Genomic DNA, 12,920 nt, shown 5'->3' with positions numbered 1-12,920 from the left:
CCTCTCCCGTTGTGGAGCACAGGCCCCGGATGCGCAGGCTCAGCGGCCATGGCTCACGGGCCCAGCCGCTCCACGACATGCGGGATCTTCCCGGACCGGGGCATGAACCCACGTCCCCTGCATCGGCAGGCGGACTCTCAACCACTGCGCCACCAGGGAAGCCCGCCATGTGACATTTTTTTAGCCAATGGTATGTATGTGCAATGATATACAATAATGTGCCTGTTCTCAGTCTAGTCCTCAAGAGGCCTCATGGGTTTCCTGTGCCCTCCTGGGATTTTGTCATGACAACGAGAAGAGCTCCCCTGGCTTGCTGCTCTCCTTCAGCCTGGCCTCAGACCTGAGCCAGCCAGACCCTCAGCTTGAATCAGAGCCACCCAGCTGAACCCGACCTGCATCACCCAGCCCTAGAGATCAGCAGAGCCATCCCCAGCTCACCTGCGGATGGCTGAGCTAAGTCAGTGGTTATTGTGGTTTTGACATTTTTGTGGTTGTTTATCAGTCACAGCACACACTGACTGATACACCTCCCAAATTTAGCTCTTCAGACCTCACTCCTGATCTCCAGGCTTATACATCAAACTGACTACTGAACAACTTCATTTGGATGTCTAATGGGCTTTTCAAACTTATCGTGCCGGAAATGTAGCTTCTGTCCTTCTCCACCCTAAACCTCTCCTTCTATTATGTTTCTCATCCTAGTAAATGGCAGCTCCATCTTTCAAGACCCACAGGCCAAAGACTTTGGAATCATCCTTGGCCCCTCTCTTTTTGTCATCTCCCACATCCAGTTAGTAAGTCCAGTTGATGCTACTTGAAAGAATATGCTGCATTGGACCATTGCTCACGCCCTCTCTGGCCCCACCCTCCCCAGCTGGACCATGGCAGCAGCCTCTTCCCTGTGCTCCCCAGTCCTGCTCTGAGCCCACAGTCTGTTCCCCACATGCAGCCGGAGGGACTCTGTGAACACCTGAGTCAGGTCAGTCCCCTCCCCTGCCCAGAGTGCTCTCCTGGCTCCATCTCACTCACAGTAAGTATCCACTGACCAATGAATGAATAAACAAAATAATGATATATATGTCAAAGAAAAATTGACCAGTCGATCTAAGAAAGAAATGGAATGGATTTGCATTTCCTTAATGATCAGTGAACATATTTTCATGTGGTTATTGGTCACTTGCATCAAAATGAGTCTTAGAGGGCTAAAATCAAGGTGTCAGCAGGGCTGATTCCTTAGGGAGGATCCTGGGAAGAATACGATTCCTTGCCTTTTTCAACTTCTAGTGGCCACCTGGATTCCTGGGCTTGTGGCCCCTTCCTCTAGCTTCATAGAACTTCACCCCAGTCTCTGCTCCCATCATCACATCTCCTTCTCGTCTGTAGTCAGATCTCCCTCTCATAAGGACACTTGTGTCTCCATTTACGGTTCATCCAGATAATCCAGGACAATCTCCCCATCTCAAGATCCTTAATTCAATTACATCTGCAAAGTTTCTTCTGCCAAAAAAAGGTCACATTCATAGGTTCCAGGATTAGGACCTGGATATCTTAGGAGACCATTTTCAATCAGCCTACCACAGTCAGCCTTCCCTCTACTGTACCCAGGTTGTGGAAAGACTGCATTCCCTTTATTTTCCCCTAGAGATCTGTGTCCTATCTGACTCTCTGATCATCCCTCAACCTGTCTCTTACCCAAGCTTTGTGATAATACCTTAATATCTATTCTTCCTTTATTAATAAGAAACTTGATTTTTTACCAGGCATATGGCTAACCTGAGTCATGACTCAGCTTCTTATGGCATCATATGCTCACCTGTAGTTAAGTTCTGACAGAAAGAGCTCTTAAAGCATGGGGCATTCTCTTCTTCTTCCCTTCCTCCTATTCTCCACCTGTTGTCTGAGATATGGATGCAAAGGATGGAGTTCAAGCAATCATCTTGGACCATGAAGAGGAAGCCACATACTGACAACGGAGCAACAATATAGAAGGAGCTTGGGTTCTCGCACTGTGGAACCCCAGACAGTCTGACACTGGAGCCCCAGACAGCTTGGGTGGCACCTCTCTTCATGAAGGAGAGAAGAATACTCCTCACTTGCAGTAAAATCAAATACAAATTAGTGATAGGCAGAATAACGGCCCCCCCAAAGATGTCCCTGTCCTAATCCCCAGTTATGACAAGGGGGAGATAAGGTGGCAGATGGAATAAAAGTTGTTAGTCAGCTGACCTTAAAATAAGGAAATTATCCTGCATTATCTGGGTGAGTCCAATGTGATCACTAAGATCCTTTAATATGGAAGAGGGGCAGAAGAGGAGGTCAGAGTCAGAGAGAGATTTGAAGATGCTATGTTGCTGGCTTTGAAGAAGGAGGGGGCCACAAGCTAAGGAATGTATGCAGCCTCTAGAAACTAGAAAATGCAAGGAAATGGATTGTCCCCTAGAGCCTCCAGAAGGAATGCAGCCCTGCCAACACCTTGATTTTAGCCCAGTGAGATCCACTTTAGACTTCTGACCTCCAGATCTGTCAGATAATGTCTGTGTTGTTTTAAACTACTAAGTTTGTAATCATTTTGTTATGGCAGCAATAGAAAACTAATATATACTTGATCCAGGCTTCTTCCCCTGAATCTTTCTGTCTTTAAGGCCCATCACTAATAATAATAATCAAGGGACTTCCCTGGTGGTCCAGTGGTTAAGAATCCACCTTCCAGTGCAGGGGGCGCCGGCTCGATCCCTAGTCGGGGAACTAACATCCCAAATGACATGGGGCAACTATGCCTGCCCGTCGCAACTACTGAGCCCGTGTGCCACAACTAGAGAGAAGCCCGTGTGCCACAATGAAGAGCCCGCACACCTCAATGAACGATCCTGCATGCTGCAATGAAGATCCTGAGTGCCGCAACTAAGACCTGATGCAGCCAAATAAATACAAATAAATTTAAAGAGGGCTTCCCTGGTGGCACAGTGGTTGAGAGTCCGCCTGCCGATGCAGGGGACGTGGGTTCGTGTCCCGGTCCGGGAGGATCCCACATGCTGCAGAGAGGCTGGGCCCGTGGGCCACGGCCGCTGAACCTGTGCGTCCGGAGCCTGTGCTCCACAACGGGAGAGGCCACAACAGTGAAAGGCCCGCGTACCGCCAAAAAAAAAAAAAATTAAAGAAATAATAATCAAAACCAACACCAACATTAATAGTTAACATACTGAGCATTTTCCTGTACCTGACACAATCTCAGCACATGACACTTATTATCTTATGTAAGCCTCACAACAATCCTACAAAGGAGGTAGAAAGCCTTAAATACAAATGTGGGAAAAGAAAAATAAGACTGAAAATTAGCAAGCTAAACATCAATCTCAAATGTTAGGCTAAGAACAACACAATAAACTCAAAGAAAGAATGAAAACCAAATGCACAATAGAAACTAATGCTATTTATTATTATTAATGAAATAAGATCAAATGAAAGAAAAAGCCCAAATATGCAATAGAGAGGATCTACAAAGCTAAATGTTGGTTATCACTAGTCATTTGAAAAGACTAATAAAACCCTTGCAATTATATCTCAAAATCGATGAAAAAAAAGATTCAGCCATTTAAAAAAAGAAGGAAATCTTGCAATGTGCGAGAGCATGGATGGCATTATGCTAAGTGAAATAAGTCAGACAGAGAAACAAATGCTGTGTGATCTCGCTTATATGTGGAATCTAAAAAAACAAAACCAAAAACAAATGAAAATCTGAACTCATAGAAACAGAGAACAGATTGGTGGATGGATGAAGGTGGTCAAAATGTACACATTTCCAGTTATAAGATAGATAAGTCCTGGGGACGTAATGTACAGCATGGTGACTATAGTTAACAATACTGTATTGTATATTTGAAAGTTGCTAAGAGAGGACATCTTAAAGGTTCTCATCACAGGGGAAAAAATGCAATTATTCGAGGGGATGGATGTTAACTAAACTTACTGTGGTCATCATTTTGCAATATATGCATATATCATTATGTTGTACACCTTAAACATATACAATACTATATGTCAATTGTATCTCAATAAAACTGGAAAAGAGAAGGAAAAAGAAAAAAAAAGAGATAGAGAATATATCAATGATCAATATAAGCAACAGAAAAGGAAACCTTCCGAAATTTTGCCATTTGCAGCAACATGGGTGGACCTAGAGGGTATTATGCTCAGTGAAATAAGTCAGACAGAGAAAGACATATACTGTATGGTATCACTTACATGTGGAATCTAAAAAGTACAACAAACTAGTGAGTATAATAAGTAAGAAGCAGGGAATTCCCTGGCGGTCCAGTGGTTAGGATTCAGTGCTTTCACTGCCGTGGCCGGAGATCGAGTTCAATCCCTGGTCGGGGAACTAAGATCCCACAAGCCTGGGAGTCAAAAAATAAAAAATAAAAATAAAGTAGACACAAATACAGAGAACAAACTAGTCGTTACCAGTGGGTAGAGGCAATATAGAGGTGGGAGAGTGGGAGGTGTAAAGTAGGCTACAAGGATGTATTGTACAACACGGGGAATATTGCCAATATTTTATAGTAACTGTAAAAGGAGTGTAACTTAAAAATTGTATAAAAAGTAAAATAAAAGGAAAGGAAACGTTCCTTACAAGTCTCAAAACTAGAAGAGGTAACTAGCTTTTGTGTGTATTGTCTCCACTTCACACACGAGGAAACTGAAGTTCACAGAGGTTGAGTATCTTCCCTAGTTCACGCAGCAGGTAAGTGGCAGCGTCGGGATTTGAACCTGAGGCTCCAGCACTCACCTGCCCGCTACACGAATCTCTGTGCTTCGGCGCCACCTCGCGAGAGTGCCCAGCCTCCCCTTCCCGGCCGGCAGCCCGCGAAACTCCGCCCCCTCCCCGGATTTAGTTTAGGGTTTCTACCGCCCACCTGCCGGGAATCTCGGTTCAGAGTTGTTGCAGCCCTTAGGAGGTTCAGACTCCGCTTACTCCACAGGCTTCCTTCTGAAATTTCATTTGATTTTCTCTTTCAGTTTCAATCACTCCCCTGCAGTGGCCCCCACCCTGCAGCCTTGATCACCTGAATTCCTGCCACGCCCTCCTGGTGGCAGGTTGCCTATTTGGAGCCGAATTATTGCTATATCTGTCTCAGATGGGAGTGTCAGCCTTGCTCAAGGGCCCCCAGCAGCCTGACATCACCTGGGAGCTGGTAGGAAATGCAGAAACGAAATCCTACCCCAGACCTGCTGAATCAGGATCAGTATCTTGACCCTCCCCACCCCACCTCGTCCCCCAAGTAATTTGCGGCACAGCGAAGGCTGAGTAGCTCTGGCCTAGACCACAGGGGGACGGTGGGACCCAGGGAGCCTTCCAGATAGGCCCCTCACCGGGAGCAGGTGTAGCTGAGAAAATGGTCTTCAGCCACGTCCTGAAGTTAGACGATGACTGATTTTGTGTCTGCTCTTTTCACATTGTGTTCGAATTATTGATTTACCATCTAACTTTCTGAAGGGCTCATGGGTTTCTCAAGGGCAGGACATTCTTCCATTTGAAGAAAAAAAATGTGCAATAAGGAGATGCTTATTTTTCTACTATTTGTCCACTATGTGTTATCAACAGCGAGGAAACTGTTTCTGGGGGAAGATGCCTGGTGGGTGCTCACGTGGGCATGTTTGATGTGTGCATGGAGTTTTGTGATTTTGAGATTTCATGGGGTGTAGGGTGGGAGCGGTTGAGAACTGGGGTTCTGTTGATGATGGTGGGCGTGAGATTCTGTTGGCAGGATATTGTCTGGGACCGTGTTTCTCTGGCACTGTGGTATCAAGCATGTGTCTACACTTGATGCCTGTAATCCTCTAGGATCCACCGGTGAGAATCAGTGACCATCAGTGGCTGACTGTGTGAAGGGGTGTCCCTACCCCCCCGAACCCATGTGTGTGTCTCTGGACTAGGGATGCTGTGCCCATGCCCCGGATCTCCGTGGGTTCTCTCTGACGCTGGCTGTGTGCTGTGGCTCAGTGGGTCCTGCGTTCCTGTCCCTGGTCTGCCTCCGTGTCAGGGTCTCCTCACCATTCCATGTTGCTCTCTGTATCTGAAGCTCATGGCCCTCCTATGTGGCTGGGGCTCTAGGTGGTTGTGTCCATCCCCAAGTCCGGTGGCCCTTGCAGAGCTGGGAGGGTGGGGACTCTATGTCCCTGAGGTTAAGGAGGCCCGCTGGGAAGTTAGCAGCTGGAGATAAGATTTCACAGTCATGAGAGGAAAGGAGGGAGAAGGATCCAGATTTGGTCTGGGGCAGGGCCAGGCCAGAGTCCAGGGTCTCAGAATCATTATAAGAATAGTTCTAGGGACTTCCCTGGCAGTCCAGTGGTTAATAGTCCGAGCTTCCACTGCAGGGGGTGTGGGTTCGATCCCTGGTTCAAGGAACTAAGATCCCGCATGCCATGTGGTGCGGCCAAAAAAAAAAAAAAAAAAAAGTGTAAGTAGAGTTCTAATAGCTCCTGTTGATTGAGCACATACCATGTGCCAGACACTGTACTTCATGCTTTATAGTTATACTGTTTTTATATTATATTTATACTGTCATTTATAAATATAACTATATTTATATTGTTGTATTTATTCAATATCACAATTAAGTATTTATATTTATAAATAATTATGTGAATTGTTCTTAATGTTTTTGAATAATATTCTATTAGTTATAAATAACATAGTATTTTTTTTTTTTTTGCCGTACGCGGGCCTCTCACTGCTGTGGCCTCTCCCATTGCGGAGCACAGGCTCAGTGGCCATGGCTCACGGGCCCAGCCTCTCCGCGGCATGTGGGATCTTCCCGGACCGGGGCACGAACCCGCGTCCCCTGCATCGGCAAGAGGACTCTCAACCACTGCGCCACCAGGGAAGCCCCTCCCTATAACTATTAACTCTATGCTACCCTCTGTATTACAAGCCACTGGTCCTGTCATTTGCCACATTAAATCTTAAGCTGCTGAGTTTTATACAAATAAGTCCGTCTTGTATTCATCTGTTGTGGGTTTCCGACCTAGGTTGGGAAGACTGCCCCCCTCCTAAGCGCCCTCCTCTTCCCTCCCTAAGTCCTTATCTTGCAGCTTTTCCCTTCCCACGGGTCAGGAGCATAAAAGGGCGGGAGGGCGCTGCCCTGCAGTGTCAACATGTTCCCTCTGTGCTCACTGCTGCTGGCCTTGGCCCTGGCGGCCGTCCCCGGCGTCCGAGGCGCCTGCCCGGCACCCTCCGACCTCAAGAAGGCCGACGGGACGCGCACGTGCGCCAAGGTCTACGACAAGAGCGACCCCTACTATAGTGGCTGCTGCGGCGGCGCCGAGCTGTCGTTGGAGCCGGGCACCGACCTGCCCTACCTGCCCTCTGGCTGGACGAACGTCATCTCGTCCCTCGTGGTGGCCCCTCGCTGCGAGCTCACCGTGTGGTCCTCTCGCGGCAAGGCCGGCAAGACGCACAAATTCTCGTCCGGCAGCTACCCGCGCCTGGAAGAGTACCGCCGCGGCATCTTCGGGGACTGGTCCAACTGCATCTCCTCGCTCTACTGCAGGTGCCCGCCCGCCGGCCCGTGCCCCTAGGGACCCAGCCCTCCAGTCCGCACATCCACCTGCCTAGCTCCCAACCGAGCACCCGGGCTCCAGCCCCATGATCCAGAACGCTGAGCCTCTGACCCAAATTGGGCGTCCTTAAAACCAGTCCTGGAGGCCCCCCTTCTCCTCACCCACGCCCCCTCCCCCAAGCCCATGCCCCTTGGATCTCCCAGACCCAACTCTGGGATTCCCAGGCTCAGAAGCTGACCCAGTAATCCAGCCTCTGTTCTGGAAGCACCCTCTCCAACCTCAGATCCCAGAGCTCTCAGACCCAACTCTGTGACTCCCAGATTCTAAACCTGACCCAGACCTCAAAACCCCAGACCTAATTCTAGGAATACCCTATCTAGGAATACCCCATGTTCCACTCTCCTAGACCCTCTAGATCAGCCTTGGCCCCAGAAACCAGTTCCAGAGCCCCTGTTAAGGTTCTGAAGCCCCCAGACCCAACTTTGGAGGCCCCTGAGCCCACCCTGGACTCACATATCCAAGCTCACAGACCCGGGGGCCCTAAATGTAGCCAGGGCACCCTCTGAAACCACCCCACCTGTCCCTCTACCCCCAAGAACTCCAAGAGCCTCCAGACCCAAACTCCCAGGCCAGGATGCCTAGCTCCTGAACTTGGAGTCCAGCCTGCGACCCCCACCCCATCTCAGGCTTCTAGAACCCCTCCCACCTGGAACCCCCTGGTAATAATTTTTGATTCTGTGGCAGGTGCTACTGATACCTTAGCAATCCCTCATCTCCGTCCCCTGCAAAGTGCTGAGCCCCTCACCTGGCCTTGTCCGTGGCGTCTGCTGAAGTCCGCAAGACCCAGAAGAGAGCTCACCGCCTGCCGCCACCACCCTGCCTTCCCTGTAATACAACTGTTACGAACTTGTCCCTGTCTGCCATCTATTTGTGCCTGGGACCCAAGCCCATGCAGATGCGGGTCAGGATGGAGGAGAGAGCAGGGTGGTCAGGCCTGGGTCAGCCCATACTTGGGACAATGCCGTGGATGGGGACACACCCATAGATTCCGACATGGATTTAGGTGTGGACACACCCTCCCACACAGGACATCTGGGTGACATGCCATGGTACTGCCGGGTGATCGTTAAACACTGAAATGCTTCCCACACCTTTTGGTGGATAGAACTTCTCTGAATGCCCCCCAGCTGTTCAGGCCTGCCAGGACCTCCAGACTCCCTCAGGATTTATGAATAGGACATTAGGAGGCCTTCAAGGACCCTGCTCCAGGCTAGGGCCAGGGTCTGTTTTGCAATCTGGTCACAGCCCAGGACTTATGGGTTGTGAAGTGCTTTCAGTGCCCCTCTACCCAATACATGGAGAACACTTTAGTTCTAATTTGTATATTTTTGAAAATTCGAATTTGCAATTTACTACTCCCAAGGATAAGGGCCCTTGATGGGTACCTGGGTTTGGGTGCTCTGGAGGAGTGAGAGAAGAGAAATGAGGGGTCTTGGGGGGAGAAGAAGTAGGGGGACAGCTCTGGGGGATGATAACTTGGGATTGGAGGAGGAAGGGAATCTGGGAGGATTCTGAGTTAAGAGACATGGGAGAAGAGGTAAGTGGAGAGGCTACGAGGCCATAAATCGGGGATATGTGAAGAGATCAGAGGTCAAGGGAGGTACTGGAGGATCAAGGATTAGAGGATGTGCAAGTTGGAAAGTGGGAAATGAACACAGTGAAGCTTTTTTTTTTTCTGGCCACCACGCACGGTAGGCGGTATCTTAGTTCCCCTACCAGGGCTCGAACCTGCGCCCCCTGCAGTGGAAGCGCAGAGTCTTAAACACTGGACCGCCAGGAAAGTCCCTTGGTGAAGTTCTAAGGATCAAACACCACGGAAATAATCAGCATCCTTGGGCACATGTATTTATTCCTTCAGTCAGCAAAGATTTATTGAGCCCCTACTATCTGTCAAGCACTGACTCAGGAGGAAGTGGCCACTGCCCTCATTGGAAAATGCCAGAGAGTCAGACGTTCAAAGATGTGTGAAGATGTCAAATGAGAAACCAAGGGTCAGGCAGGATTACGGGGGCATAGGAGGTGGTACGTGATCCAAGAGCATCTGAGGGGTCGTGAAGGTCTAGAGGGAGTGGGGAGGTGCTCGGGGAACACAGTGAAGCTTAAGGGTCAAGGAGGTGCCAAGGGTTAGGGACTTCTAAGGGTCAGGGAGCTGCTGTGGGGTCAGAGAGACGCTAAGACGTCAGAAGTGATAAAGGAGCAAGAAGATGCTAAGGGCTCAGGGAGATGTCAAGGGGTGGATGGATGTGACAAGGGGTCAGAATGGGCCCGGAGCCAGCCAATCACTCCCTGAACTGCACAGACACAGAAGAGTTGGTCACCCTCGTCCGCAGCAGCCCACCGCGCTCCATCCGGTTCTTGGTCTTGTGCAGGAAGCAGACAAAGCGGACGCCAGGGCCGTACTGGCGGAATACGTGGGACACCTGGGGCAGCATCGGGGTCAGGAAGAAGTTCTTATGAGGGACCCACAAACCCTGCTCTCCTCCCTCTGTGAGGTCTTGGGATGCGAAAGCATGTGTGCAGGTGGCAGACGGGGTAGGGAGTCTCACCTGGACCCAGTGGCCGGGGGGGCCTTTCCGAGAGGTCCGGGGGGCCACGTGGTGCTGGGCGATGACTGTGCGGCGGTCAGCTGCCAGCAGCCAGACATGCAGCTCATACACACACACGTCCAGTCGGCTGTCCTCATACCTGGGGGTGGGGGCCAGGCCTTCAGCTGCCTCCACTGCCCCTGCCTCCCAGCCCCAAACCCTGGCTCAGTCGCCAGTCAACACACACTAACTGGCACCCACTTTGTGCACCAGGGCTGGGTGGTGCTGGCACCACAACAGTGACCAAGACAGCCCCACACGCCGCCCTCATGGGATTCACGATCCAGTGGGGGAGGTGGACGTGTCACCAGGCAGTGACAAACAGGAATGGTCAGGGCCGGGATGGGGGAAATCCGGGGCACTGGAGGATAATGCATCTGACCCAACCTGGGGGCAGCCAGGGGAAGCCTTCCTGGTGGAGCCACATGTACCGACTCCTGAAGGAGAGAGGGGACTTCGCCTCAAGAAAAGAGGGTGGCCAGCATCCAAGGAAGAAGGAAGAGCCTCTGGGCTGGCACACTGCAAGAACGGAAAGACTCAGAGAGAAGGGGCCACAGAGGTGGGCAGGGCTGGGTCCTGCAGTAGCAGGAGGGTCTCTGGGAGGATGGCGTGAGGCTTGCGCTATGGGAAGCGCCTGTGTGCAACCTGGCTGGGCAGGCCGGTGGGGCAGAGGCACATACCAGTCCATGACTGTGATGTGTGGCTGCTCAACATCAAGGAGCTCCTCCCACAAGCCCTCCGCCAGAAGGTCCACACTCTGCTGCTTCACGGTCCAGCTATGAGAGACAGCACGGGGGAGGCGGGGTCTGCCATCTGCCAGGATTCTCCCAGGCCAGCCTGGCCCCAGCAAGCAGGACATCCTGATCATTGCACCCTGGAAGTGACGTCAAGGGCACCGGCATAAGGGCACTGAGAGCTCACTCAGCTACCTCACGGCCTCAGTTCCCATGAACTCCTCTGAGGGTAATGCATCCTGAGACCCGTGTTGCAGATGGGGAAATCGAGGCTCACAAAGGGAAGTGACTTGTCAAGATTGAGCAGCAAAGAAATGGCAGAGCTGGGATCCCAACCCAGGTGCCTGTGACTCTGAGCCTCTGAGTTGCACCATCCCACCCAGCGTTCAGAAGCAGGGCCTGGTTTAATGGCAGATAGCTGGTGGCCTGGGTGACCCTACCCCTCTCACGGAAAGAGGCTGAACATAGGAACAATATTAACTGTATTTATTTAACACCTACTATGTGCAGGCTACTCCCAGCCAGACCCTATGGCGTGTGTTTTATGGACATGCTCTTATGACTAACCCTGTTTACAGAGCAGGAGACTAGGGCCCAGAGAGGCAAAGACTGTTTCTCCAGGTCCCACAGCGAGGAAGGCCAGAACAAGGAATCACAGGCAGGCCACCGTGGGTCCTGGCCACTCACCTGAGGCCCTGCTGGAGCTTCTCCGTCTTAATGTGCCAGCCGCGGAAATTGCCTGGCGGGTGGACGAGCAAAGGATTAGAATGTGCCCATTCTCCAGGGCCACCCCCTCAGCACCGGGCTAGCCACAAAGCGCTTACCCAGAGTCTCCAGGGGTTGCTGTGTGGGACCAGTAGGGGGCGCTGGCTCATAAATGTTGATGCCTGAAATGCGCAGGGAAGCAGAGCCTCAGGCGCGCTGAAGCTGCCCCCCCTCCGAATGCTCCCCACTTTCTAACCCCAGGGCGGGCTGGAAGAGCAGGAATCAGTGCCCTGCCTGCCAGACCAGACCAGCCAGGCAGGGGTGAGTGGGGAGTCATGGCCCTGGGAGAGCCCGGAGAATGTCCTGGGGGCAGAGGGACAATGCTCGGAGAGGGAGGGCGTTGTGGTGAGACAGAGACAGAGGGACAGAGAGAGAGGCACCAAGAAAAAGAGAGAATATGGGCGGAGGGAGGGAGGGAGAGATACAGGGTGAGACAAAGAGACACAGGGAGAGATAGACGGAGACACATGACGTCGTACAAAGAAACAGAGATGCAGGTGGGACAAAGACACAAGGAGACAGAGAGAGGCACAATGACAAAAAGGGACAGAGGGATGTAGAGGAATAAAAAGACAGAGGCACACTAATAGACAAAGACGGAGAAACAGAGTAGAGAGGCAAACAGACGGAAAGAAGAAGAGACAGACGGTCTGGGTGAGCGAGCCTGGGGGAAGAGGACGGAGACGTCTCCAGCCCCGCGCGGACTTCTGTCCCGCACCTTCGGGGTTGGGAGAGCGGAGCAGGTTGCGGTAGAGCGGCCGCTTCAGGAAGAGAAGCTTCCAGGTGAGGCGCGGGGGCAGCTCCAGGCTCCCTCCCGGCGGCGCCCACTCCTGTAGCAGCAGCTGCTGTGCATAGGCCTCGGTCGGCTGCTCAGGCGCCGGGAGCCCGGGGGTCTCGGGGGCCGCGGGCGACGGCGGCGACGGGGGCGGGGGAGGCGACGGCAGGTCCTGGGTGCTCGAGGGTTCCTCCATCCCGCCACCGAGCGCGGGTCCTTCCTGCACCTCCTCCATCCGTCGGGTCTGGGCGACTGTCCCGGCTCCTCTGCAGGGCTCGGGGTTAACCCAGGGCTGGAGAGGGCGGAGCGCCTCGGCTGGCATTTAAGCGAAGGGTGTGTTGGGGGAAGGATCTGGGGCCCCAGGCCCTCCTCCCTCAGATCCAGCAGTCCAGGTCACAGCGCCTCCTTTTCCCAGACTGTAGAAGTCCGGGTCCCCGCCCT

The 12,920-nt window shown here is 51.9% G+C and overlaps 2 protein-coding genes across 2 annotated transcripts; one reads left to right on the top strand and one right to left on the bottom strand.

Annotated features, from left to right (window-relative positions):
* Positions 1-7,155: 7,155 nt before the first annotated feature.
* On the top strand, positions 7,156-7,677 carry SYCN (syncollin; the record flags this gene model as incomplete). The annotated part of the gene is made up of 1 exon (XM_082605774.1): positions 7,156-7,677. One exon carries the CDS (start codon positions 7,156-7,158, stop codon positions 7,576-7,578), a length of 423 nt encoding a protein of 140 aa, XP_082461900.1. The 3' UTR covers positions 7,579-7,677.
* Positions 7,678-9,899: 2,222 nt separating this feature from the next.
* NCCRP1 (NCCRP1, F-box associated domain containing) lies at positions 9,900-12,714 on the bottom strand (the record flags this gene model as incomplete). Its single annotated transcript, XM_082607552.1, has 6 exons — positions 9,900-10,040; positions 10,167-10,305; positions 10,886-10,981; positions 11,627-11,678; positions 11,764-11,826; positions 12,423-12,714. The coding sequence occupies 6 exons, from the start codon at positions 12,712-12,714 to the stop codon at positions 9,900-9,902; spliced, it is 783 nt and encodes a 260-aa protein (XP_082463678.1).
* Between the last annotated feature and the right edge of the window lie 206 nt (positions 12,715-12,920).

This window comes from Mesoplodon mirus (genome assembly GCF_964341445.2).
Source record: "Mesoplodon mirus genome assembly, chromosome: 19".
Lineage (NCBI taxonomy): Eukaryota > Metazoa > Chordata > Mammalia > Artiodactyla > Ziphiidae > Mesoplodon > Mesoplodon mirus.
The sequence above is the reverse complement of the archived record's forward strand: the minus strand, read 5'-3'. Positions and strand labels throughout refer to the sequence as shown.